The sequence below is a fragment of the Humulus lupulus genome, chromosome X, assembly GCF_963169125.1.
Source record: "Humulus lupulus chromosome X, drHumLupu1.1, whole genome shotgun sequence".
In the NCBI taxonomy this organism is placed as follows: domain Eukaryota; kingdom Viridiplantae; phylum Streptophyta; class Magnoliopsida; order Rosales; family Cannabaceae; genus Humulus; species Humulus lupulus.
The window spans coordinates 199334260-199346148 of record NC_084802.1 but is presented as its reverse complement, the minus strand read 5'-3'; the positions used below and the strand labels follow the sequence as shown (position 1 = coordinate 199346148).

At 38.1% G+C, this 11889-nt stretch overlaps 1 protein-coding gene across 1 annotated transcript; it reads right to left on the bottom strand.

The window, feature by feature from the left end:
* Window positions 1-9814: 9814 nt before the first annotated feature.
* Window positions 9815-11204, bottom strand: LOC133806607 (S-type anion channel SLAH4-like). Its single transcript, XM_062244696.1, has 2 exons — window positions 10250-11204; window positions 9815-10129 (listed from the first exon to the last, which is right to left on the bottom strand). The coding sequence occupies exons 1-2, from the start codon at window positions 11201-11203 to the stop codon at window positions 9815-9817; spliced, it is 1269 nt and encodes a 422-aa protein (XP_062100680.1). The 5' UTR covers window position 11204.
* Between the last annotated feature and the right edge of the window lie 685 nt (window positions 11205-11889).

The following is an 11889-nucleotide window of genomic DNA, read 5'->3' as shown; positions in this document are numbered from 1 at the left end:
CCTTGCGGACCCCACTGTGGGACCCACTATGAATAGTACCCGATGAATAGTAAAAAAATGAAAATTTCCCAATCTTCTTATATTACTTAGTTTAACATTTTTGACTCACAAACTTTTCTGAAAAAGTTTCTCTAACATCCATAAATTAATTATTCTCATGTGTTAGTTACTTCAACAACTTAGAATTGTTAAAATCCCACAATAGAAAACAACTATATCCCCAACGGTTAGGATCACTATTCACCAACGGTCATAAACGGCTAGTTTTTGTCCTATAAATACTTGTTCTTTCAACCATTTACTTGCAAACTTCTTCATCTCTTACCCCTTCTAGATAAAATTCATCATCTAAACATGAATTTCTCTTTATTTTTCATAACTTTAGTGATTGTTTGCTTGTATTTAGCATCATTCTATGGGTATTATACTAATGAAATGCCCATGAATGTTATAGTTGCATATTCATTAGTTATTCTTCCACTTTACTTAATAGCTCTAGCATTCGGTTAGCATTGTAATGCACTCAAAAGTATGAATAAAAATATCTTCTCTTATTTTTCATAATTGTTGTAATGTAAATGGGAGTTACACAAACCTTACCAAAACATCCAATTCAACCCCTAAACTTCATATACTTCATACCCTCATCAAAACCCAAGCATCCAAACCCAAAATCTCCCATTGATTCCAACTATCCACATCAAAATCATAGGCTGAAAACTATAAGAAAAACAGAGAAACTCTTGAAATTCATGGATAATATCTTACCTCAAACTGGTTTTGAGTCCCCTTCAATGGATGAATCAAGTCTATAACCTCCAATCCTTGATTTCCTATCTTAATTCTTCAATTTGGGACCAAAAATTCCAAAGGAAGATAGAGGGAAGATGATGTACGGGTGAGAGAAAAACCTTGCTCTGTATTTAGTTCTGTTTTCTACAGGTTACCATAGTCATACATATCTCAAGCCAAATGACCTTAATGCCCCTAGGTCAAATAAAAGTTTCTAAAAACTCCCAAGGGTAAAATCGTCATCTTCCACCTATTTCGTTAATTATAATTAACACCCTCCAATTCCCGCTATTCTCGATATTCTCAAATACCAATAATTCATATCCCATTACCCTTTTATCTCGGCAACACTCTAATCATTAAAACATCCCGAGACTCACCCCGAGCCTCGAACTTAATCCCATTATGACTAAACCGCTACTTAATATTCAAAGATCGTCTCATGCTGAATAGCTCGAACAAATCCACATTATAATGTGGCCTCAACAATATATCACCGACATGCATACAAATATACAATTACGCCCTCAACGGGCCAAATTACCAAAATACCCCTGTCATGAAATGTGGACCCACATGCATGCATTTAACATCATATTATAATATAATTCACATAAACATGCATATAATCATCTAATGGCATAATTAAACAATTATGGTTCTCCCGGCCTACTAATTCAGCCATTAAACCGCATTAGGGATTTAAGGGCATTACAAAGAATGAACTGTTTTCCTTTGTTTCCTACCCCTGAAGCTCTCTAGTGACTAAGTCACTACTAGGAGAGAAAGGACCAAATTGCCCCTTGCCCATTAATGTCCTCTTCAATGCCCACATGGGGAAATCAATCTTTTGCCACTTTTCTCACTAATCATAATTAACGCCTCATAATTTCCTATTAACTAAAATATCCGCATATAATCACCAAATAATTTTCCATTACCCAATAAATCTCGGTAATGTACTAAATTACCAAAATACCCCTAGGCTCACCCTGAGCCGGGTATTTGACCCCGTTATGACTAAACCACTAACTTTCTCCCTAGGATCGCCTCGTGCCGAATAACCCAAACATATCCACATAATATTATGGTCTCAATCATAAAACACACATATATTTTAAAATATGTCCTAAACGGGCCAACATTACGAAAATGCCCTTCTAATAAGAAATGGGCCCACATGTATGCTTAATACACCTAAACATGCCAATATAGTCATATTATAATATAACTCACACAATTCATGTAATCATGCACATAATATTCAATTATTGCCCTCTTGGCCCCTTAATCAAGGCACTAAGCCTTATTAGGGAAATTGGGACGTTACAGTAACATAGCGACAGAAGGCGACGAGAGAAGCCTCGTTACTGTCACCTAGCTAGGAAAAGCTGTGGGCAATCAGCTCACATATGGTGGAGCTGACCCCTTGGAAAAGTTCAGCTACAAGCGGGGCTACGACTTCCCCAAGCTTGACAGGAAAAAGGGTCTCCAACTCAGCCTGAGGTAGAAAAAAGGGTCTCGGAGGTAGGGAGGCTTCAACTAACGCAAGGCCTTTACAATGTCATAAAGGAGCCTATTTCCCTCCTCCATGCGGGCATCGAAATGTTGGCTCATGGCCTGATACCGCTCCAACAAGTTCCCTTCGTACTTCTCGGGGTACACCAGAAGTTGGGGGCCAGACGCCAACTTCTGTGGGTCTGAGTCCAGCACCTCCTCAGCCACAGGGTAGGATGAGACCTCCAAGGATGTAACTAATTCCTCCCTTGAAACTCCAGAAGGTGTGGAGGCTCTTTGCCTCTTCACCAGTAGGAACAGGTTGGGATCCTCCCGAGGTCGCGGCTATCCTCTAGCAGTGGAGAAACTTGGAGGCGTTTATAGGAGGAGGGCTGAATGGGTGATATCAGCAAGCCCCATGTGTTCTACAAGGTAAGGAAACAATTAGCACAAATTTCTGAGCAGCCAAAATAAAATAGCAATAAAGGCTTCTTGGAAGCCCCACCATCAATTATCTCTTGGTGTAAGCAGTTGAGGTGCCTACTTTGTATGTCCATCTCACAGTTTAGGTTGGTACCATATTGACTAAACCAGCTAGAGGTAAAAGATGTCATGTGGTCAAGGGATATAAAGCCTCGAGGAGGTGATTTCCTCCTCAGATGGTGGAGGTAGACATCTATGAGGTCTTGGTAATCCTAGAACTCTTCCCTAGTCCAGTGCCGATCCGTGGTTAGGCCACACCGGAGAAGCATGGGAGAAGCCCAGACATTCTTGGGACTTACCCTATCCCCTACGTCTATATCATGATGTAAGGTTATGGGAGATTTACTTGGACCTAGTTAAGAACTCTCTAGGCCCGCTTGGAGTTCAGCCTCATGCTCCCGATGCAAGGTTATCCTCTCGTGCCATCTCGATCGCTCGTGCAATCTCTAGTCTCTCTTCTTGCAGCCTTTGATGAAGTAATTGGAGGGCGCGACTGCCAATGTATTTGATGTGTTGAGAGGCAAGTTCTCGAGATTTCTTGAAGGGGAGGTACCTTCTCAACTCTAGGTTACTGATCCTTTGTCCTCGATGGAGGAGCCTGATTCTCCTCCATCACTAGGAAGCGAAGATCCAAGTCTTGCTCGGGAAGAGTCGTCAACTTTTGAAGATGGTCCTAAAATAGTTGGACGTACGAAGTCCAGCAGAATGGAGCTATTGAATAAAAAGACCAAGTATATAGGACATGATAAAAAGGGAAAGAAAATTGTTGTCGGGAGGTTACTCATCAACCCTTGAGAAGTCGAGGATGAGGATTGGGTTATCACGAATTGGGAATTCGCTTTTAAAGAAGAAGTGGTCCTTAAAATCTTGAGAATGATTCTCATTGTGGTGATGGGCCTTGTAGTTAAGTGACAAGCTGGGGTACTTTATCAACGTATAGTAATCGTCGAGGTTTCTTTTATTTCTCGGGGTGTTGCAAAAACTAGAAAAATACATAATTTCTGTCGGAGAAGGTGCAGGCCAATTCCTCCTCTGGTAAAAGATATACATCCCCGCTAGCACTTGATACGCATTGGGGGAGAGTTGGAAGGGGGCTATGTTGAGATTGATTAAATATAATGGTTAAAATTTTTACACGTTGAGGTGCAAAACACTTAACGATTTTCACTTAAAGAGAAATGAAAACATGAGATTGTGTAGAAGACATCTAAAAGTGTCTTTTATGGGTCTAAAGTGATACAATGAGGTATCCAAACTTTCCCAAAATGTTTGGTAGCATTTGGAGACTTTTTAGGACCATTGGAATGGTCCAGAGTTAGAGAAGGTGGCGATACATCGCCCCCTATGTGGCGTAGCATTGCCTAAATGTGAAGGTCTTTAAAAGGCCTTGTAGGCAATGCATCGCTTGCTAGTAGGGGACATATCGCCTGTCAGGCGATACATCACCTGGACGGTCTTTTAGGGTCGTACAGTTTAAGTAAAATGCTCTAAATGATGTGTTTTAAATGTTCTAATCCTATTGGTTAGACTAATGATGATACCTACACTATATATATGGGTTATTAGAGTTGAAAAGCCTTGATCACACTTTCCAACTCTCTCTCTAAAACTCATTCTCTCTCTAGCTTTTTAAGACCAAAGTTTTCTCCAAGAAACTCATCAAGCTTGCAAGCTTGACTTGCATGAGTATCAAGGTTTGTTCATTCCCAAATCGCATTCTACTTAGTTGAAGCTTCAAGCAATTGGGAAGGCTTGGAATAGAGATTTTGGACAACAATATTCATATTGTGTATAAGCCTTAGAAGTTCTCCAAGTTTCTCAATACAAATGTTGTAACTCTTTAACCCTAATCTTGTATTTTGTGATTCTATTATGTTTTTCATTGTTGGTATAGATGATTAGATGTATCTAAGTTTTGTCTTATCATCATTTAATCATTTAGTTTCTTATATTCAAGATTAACATTCATATCATGAACATGTTTATTTGATTATCAAGAATTGCACTCATACTTTAAATTTGAATCTTGATTAACATCTAGGGTTTGGAATATTGCATTATTAATATTATTCATTGTTGATTTACAAAGAGTAAAGCCATATATTCCCAACAATCAAAATCTCTATTTCTAATTACTTTCATTTTGTGTTTTGCATAATCAACAATGAGGAAAATTAGTTCATCTTTTACAACCTTCAAATCCTTGTTTCAAGATTTGGTTTGTGTTTGACAAATAACCATGAAAGATCTAAGAAAGTTCTATTTGGAAATGCTCTACATGAATGTGGATATGGATTCAAAGTCTTCATCAACAAAGGATGAGACAACTCAATGGGATTACATGCTTAAGGAGATTGCTATCATCAAGTTCCTTATTTCGAAATGTGTAGATTTAAAAAATTTGTCGAAATGTGTAGATTTCAAAAATTTGAATGAAATGTGTTTGTTGCCATATATTTGTGAGTTTGAGATCATTGTTTATATTAAGAGTATATTGGTGAATGTTAATAAACAATTCAAGGGTTGTTGTTGTTGTACTTGTTTTGTTTGTAAAGTTATTGATCATCATGTGAGATATGGTAATTGCAAAATTAACCATAATGAGATTGGGGTCAATACAATTGATGATGAGATCTTTGTGACCTTAATTGAATTTAATGCATTCGATGAGGAATGTATGATAACCCTAAAGAGAATTTGCATGGTTCATGCATGTAATGATGAGACTAATGCAACCTTAAGAGAAGGTGAACATGTCAATCCAATTGATGATGAGATCATTGCAAAAGAAAGTGAATATACTAAGGTCAATGCATTTGATGTTGAGATCATTGCAAACCTAAGTAAAGATACCAAGACCAATGCATTTGATATTGAGATCATTGCAACCTTGAGTGAAGTTAATGCAACCCAAGGAAAGGTGCAATGATCGCGGTATGATACTTGTACCACCATTCATGCAACCTATGATAAAACTCTTTTCAAAACCTTTAAAAGTGCAAGGTGGGACTTGAAGTCCAAATGGGAAATGAAAAGAGATCCAAGGTACTTGGAAGAGGTTGCATTGATGTGTTATTCACTAATGGAAAGAAAGTGACCCTAATTAATGTTCTCTATGTTCCCGATATGACTAAAAACATTATGAGTGGAAGTCTATTGAGTAAATCTGGTATCAAAATGGAGTTTGAATTCGGTAAACTCACTTTGACTAAATTGGGCACTTTTGTGGGAAAGGATTATACATGTGATGGAATGATCAAACTTTGTGCTCTTGATAGTGACAATAATGATATAGCATCTAATTCTTAGAATGTGATTAATTCTAATTCTATTACTTTGTGGCATAATAGACTTGCTCATATAGGTTATAACACAATTAAAAGAGTTGTTAAATGTGGATTGATTAATTATGATGTGAATGAGCATGATAAATGTGAATTATGTGTTAAATCTAAAGTGGTAAAGAAACATTTTACAACTGTTGATAGATGTTCAAACATGCTAGATTTAATACATAGTGATTTATGTTAATTAAATGACATGTTGACTAGATGAGGAAATAGATACTTCATAACTTTTATAGATGATTGCTCTAGGTATACTTATTTGTATTTACTTAAGAGTAAGGATGAGGCATTTAATGCATTTAAAATCCATAAAGATGAAGTAGATAATCAATTGGAAATGAAAATAAAGACTCTTAGAAGTGATAGAGGTGGTGAATACTTTTCAAATGATTTCAATATGTTTTGTGAACAACATGGCATTATACATGAATGCATTGCACCATACACTCCACAACAAAATGGAATAGCTGAAAGAAAGAATATGACTTATCTTGAGATGACTAACTATATGCTTTTACATGCTAAATTGTGTTATAATTTGTGAGGTGAAGCCTTGCTTGTTGTGTGTCGTATATTGAATCGAATTCCTATGAAAAAGAACAACATGTTTCCATATGAGTTATGGAAAAGAAAGAAGCATAATTTATGCTTTCTTAAAGTGTGGGGGTGCCTTGCTTATTGCAAGAGCATGGAGCCTAAAATGACCAAGTTGGGTCCAAGGGTCGTAAAGTGTGCATTTATTGGCTATGGCTCAAATATCAAGGCCTATAGGCTATTATACTTAGAGTCTAATGTGATAATTGAATCAAGAGAAGTGGAGTTCTTTGAGAATATGTTATATTGTGATAGCAATTCTCAAGAACCAACAAGTGTTCGAGAATCTCTTAAAGAGAAAGATCCAAAGGTTGACGAGCAACCTATATTGCCTCGGAGAAGCCATAGACTTAAAGAATTGATGAGCAAGCTATATTGCATGAGTTTCAAGGCTTGTTCAATCCCAAATTTCATTCTACTTAGTTGAAGCTTCAAGCAATTGGGAAGGCTTGGAATAGAGATTTTGGACAACAATATTCATATTATGTATAAGCCTTAGAAGTTCTCCAAGTTTGAAGATTCAAGTTGCTCAATACAAAGGTTCTATCTCTCTAATCCTAATGTTGTATTTTGTCATTCTATTATGTTTTTCATTGTTGGTATAGATGATTAAACGCATCTATCTTTATATTATCACCATTTAATCATTAATTTTATTTTATTCAAGATTAACATTCATATCATGAACATGCTTATTTGATTATCAAGAATTGCACTCATACTTTAAATTTGAATCTTGATTAACATCTAGGGTTTGGAATATTGCATTATCTTCATTATTCATTGTTGACTTGCAAAGAGTAAAGCCATATATTCCCAACAGGCTATCCCTACGATCTTCAAAAAGTCCACGAAGTATTGGTGAAGGGGCAAGGTTGCTCCAGCCATCAGATGTGCTTGGCTCTAAGCGCCAAGACCATTGACACTATGGTGTGCCCTCTCAGAATCTCGATAGAGGCGCACTAAGCACTCTTTTTCATTCCCGTAGTGCCTTATGACGTGCTCCAAGGCCTCGGGGTGTCGGAGCAAAGTGTGATACTGCTCCGCCTCAAATTCGTCAACCTCATACTATTGACTGGGGTGGGGAATGGGGGGGCCCTATTTACTTCCTCCACGATCATCCCCGTCTAGGCTGGCAGCGTTGGCCTTTTTGCTATCTGGCCATCCTCACGAACTACCAGTTCCCTAGTTGGTTCTCGGGCCCCCGCTCTAGCACCTCCTTGCTGCCTTCTCTATTCTTGGGCCATCTCAAGTATTTCTTGATTGAAGTCGTAAAACCCTTGCTCGTGAAGTTGATGTAGTTCCTCAGACATCTGAGATATAAAAAGCAAGCAGTTAGTATTTTGGCCGAAGAAAAGAATGCCAAAACATGAAAAACCCTAAGCCAATTGGTTGGCGAGAAGAAATGAAGAGAATCTCTAAGGAAAAAGGGGGAATTCTCAGCATCCAGTGACGGTTCCCGCAAAGCGTCACCGGAGTTCGTGAAAATCACCGAATTCTGGAAATTTCCCAGAATCTGATGGGACGTTCGAAAATGACTTTTTGGCAACAATAAAAGGCCCAGAGAGGCCAGAACAACCTAAAGGTCCACATGGAAGATAGGGATGCTGGCCCGTGGCCAAGAAAAACAACCTAAATGTGCCTATATGACTAAATCATACCTGTGTCAAGTGTCATGCCCAAACTCAAACATTTGCAAAAACGAAAAGAGAAAATAAAGAAGAGACTTACCCAAAATGTAGCTATGGTAAGTGTTGTTTCTTGTGCGAATGCAGAGATAACTTGTGTCATTTGCCCAGAAGTATTGTGCTTCTCTCCAACCGTCTAGGACAACGAACCCTTGAACGGAAAAGTTAAAGAGAGGAATTCTGAGAAGAAAGGCATTTGGGCACAAGGAAGCTTGAGCTCTGAGTGTTACAAATGAATGCAAATGATTTTGAGGAGCTCGAAATTCAAATTTTATACTCACAAAACATGCAAGGGATAGGTAAAGAGGGAAAGGTCCAGCCCAAGCATTTCCCCCCGAGCACTCCCTTGAGACACTCATTTGGTTAAGTCTCCACCGTCTAAGGACGAGTAGAGACTTGGGGGGCAAATGTTGTCCGTGTTTTTTTCGAGTCGACACGTGGCACTCGTTGAGTGTTCATGGTACTCGGGAGTTATTTAGCTTGCCCCAGCCCCGGAGAAGGCTTTCTTAGATCCTGCTAGGTATTCTTTAGCCTCTTGGCCTAAGAGTTATAGTATGATGGTTCTCCTCCCCAGGAGAACGATGTCAGCTCTCACGCACAACATCTTGGGACCACCAACAACTTCATGACATGTGACACACCTCGCGTGTAGTTGGGTTGTTTCCGTACTCGAGACAAGTAACATGTCCCAATGCACTGCCTGACACGGGAAGATGTGCAGCCACTCTCTTACACTGTCAGCGACGTGTCCTCCCAAAAAGTAGTGGGCTAATACCTCATAAATGGGCCCCGTGCAATCTGTACATGCCGTCTAGTTTATTATCACAAGAATTGTAATAATTGAGACTAAGATCCCATCATTATGAGGGATTATAATTACTCCCACTTAATTGTCCCCAACCACTATAAATAGGGCAGGGATACCCCATTGTAAGAGGTTCGAAAATTGTGTAATTTAAGCAACATATACACTGCCTAAAACCTTCATTGATGCTTGACCTCTCAAGCATCAAGCATCGGAATACAATAGACTCATAGACCATGGTTGTTTCATATCCTGAACCACGTAAAACTCATTGTCATTTTCATTTTCTTTCAAGTTCTCTTTAACTTAAAGTTGATAGCGGAAAGCTCAAATGGTCAAGTATATATATATGTGTTTAATTTAATTAATCAATTAATATATATATATATACATATAGCTCAAACAAATTTTGATAAGGTTCAATGCCCTCCATACTACCTACATATATATAGCTAGGGTGATGATATATATATTTATATATATAAAATAAATTGAGGTAATTGATCAAAATAGTGATCACTTAATATATAAGTTTAATCACCAGTAGTAATACAAATTAAGTAAACATATCGTACTAAGAACACTCTTAAATACTACACTATATTATATTATTGATATTGGTGACGACGACGGGTGGTGGTGGATACTAAAGGTAATAAATTACTATGAAAAAGAGTTGTTGTAATAGGATCGTCATCGGGTAAAAGCATTTTTCTGTTTATAATAGTGGTTGCGACCAAACCGAGTGACACCAAAACAGAGAGGCCAAATAGAAAAAACATCAGGATGCGCGCAATCCCTCCTTTCACCTCTTCTGCGTAATCAAATGAAGCCAAAGCCAGTACAGTCATTGGGAATGAGTATGCCCACCATGCAATGTTGAATCTCCTCATTGATCTCTTGAAAAGCGTTGGTCTACATATCTGAACTCCTCGACAACAACAAAAACATTATTATATTATAAATAATTATGTGCGTACGTATGAACGTACTTGCAAGCTACGTTATTATATTATATTGACCTTAATTATTCAAAACATTACCAGAGAAAGGAAGAGAAAGAGGGAAAGAAAAAACAACATCTTTGACACCATATCGAAAGCGCCAACTATGGATTCCCAAGCCAAGCTAGCCATGCTCGGCGCCGCGAAGAACAAGAAGAAGACTGGTCTCAGCATAGCCGGTAGCCGGTCACCGCCAGCTAATCGTTGATAAAGCGTCACGAAAAGCACCAAATAGTGAACCATCCCTAGCGAAAACAACCCCACTGCGCTCTCTCTCCACCCCATCTGAGCCGCAGCCTGCGCCCCGACCAAGTTCCCGATCACCGACAACTGGCTGGTCGGGTTGGCCGCCATGGACAAGTATCTCTTCCCTTTGGTGAACCATTGCCCGTATATTTTCACGTCGAGAAGCACCACCGGGACTGAGAAAATCCACCACAGAATCAAATAAGTGGCTGTTCTCGGCCCGAGAAACGGTGCCGTTTGGAGCAAGAGTAGCCAAGAGATCCAAGGAACGAAAAGATAGTTTACTCCTACGTGGTGCAAGAATTCGGCTTTGACCATCTTAAAGTAAAACAAGCATTTCAAGAGGTAAATAAGAGAAAGTAAGATTAGGGTAAAAAGAGCGAAAGACCACAGTACAAGAAAAATCGACGTTGGATGAAGCGCGTTGATGACAGTAGTACTAGCGCTACTCGTCATTTTCATATCGTGGGTTGTTGGCCCCATAAACTTTTTCCATAGCAAGGCTTGGCCACCTAGGGAAAGACTGATTCTGAAATAGCCTGCATGAAACTTGGTTAATACAGATCTTAAAGAATTAAGTGATAATCTATCCATTAAGATAATCATCACGGTGGTCAGCAGGCTTTGTTGACGATGATAATCTTGATCATTTATAATATTTGTGGAAATTATGACAGGGGATGATAATGATGATTGAATCACTTGCTCGATTTCGGATTCAGAGCTTTGAACCGCCATTAATGACATAAAAAAGATGACTAGTATATATATAACTCGTAGATATATATAGTACTTAAGGTAAGTTTGAGTAAATGCAAATTTTTGTGTTACTTAATATTTCGGGCCTTGTGGGGTTTTATAGAGCAAAGTGACCAAGACAGAGACAAAGGGAAATTTTTATAAAATTGGGATAAGAAATCTCGATGACGTGATTCAATTTGTACTTGGTGTCGTTTGTATTACGACGAAAGCAACTCAATTCATATAATTTATTATAGTTACAATATATATATATATTAAATTGGATGGCGTAGCCAAATATTTTTATAATGGCAACATGCATGTATGGCGTACAACATTCAAATTAATAAGCTCAACTAAAATAATTTTCTTCGATACTTATTAAACTAATATTTTTAAGTGTGACTATTTAATAACTTAAGAGGCTCAACACCACATAATTAGCGATATCTCATAATACTTATTAAATTCAAATATGTGATTATTTAATACTTTAAGGGGCTCAACACCACATGATTGATTAGCGATACCTCATAATACTTATTAAATTCAAATATGTAGAACCCGATATTGGATTGTATTAATAGCAGCATGCTACCTCCTTGTGGTATTGGTCACCAATAATGTCCCTTAACAATTCTCATAACAAAAAACAAAAAAAGACTTTCCAGGTGGTTGAACTATACATTGAG

Bases quoted from the DNA above. Each gene is read 5' to 3' on its own strand.
- LOC133806607 (XM_062244696.1), bottom strand. From the start codon at position 11,203: ATGTCATTAATGGCGGTTCAAAGCTCTGAATCCGAAATCGAGCAAGTG. The intron at 10,130-10,249 runs GTAATGTTTTGA...CGAGGAGTTCAG, and splicing joins TCTTTCTCTTCCTTTCTCTG to ATATGTAGACCAACGCTTTT.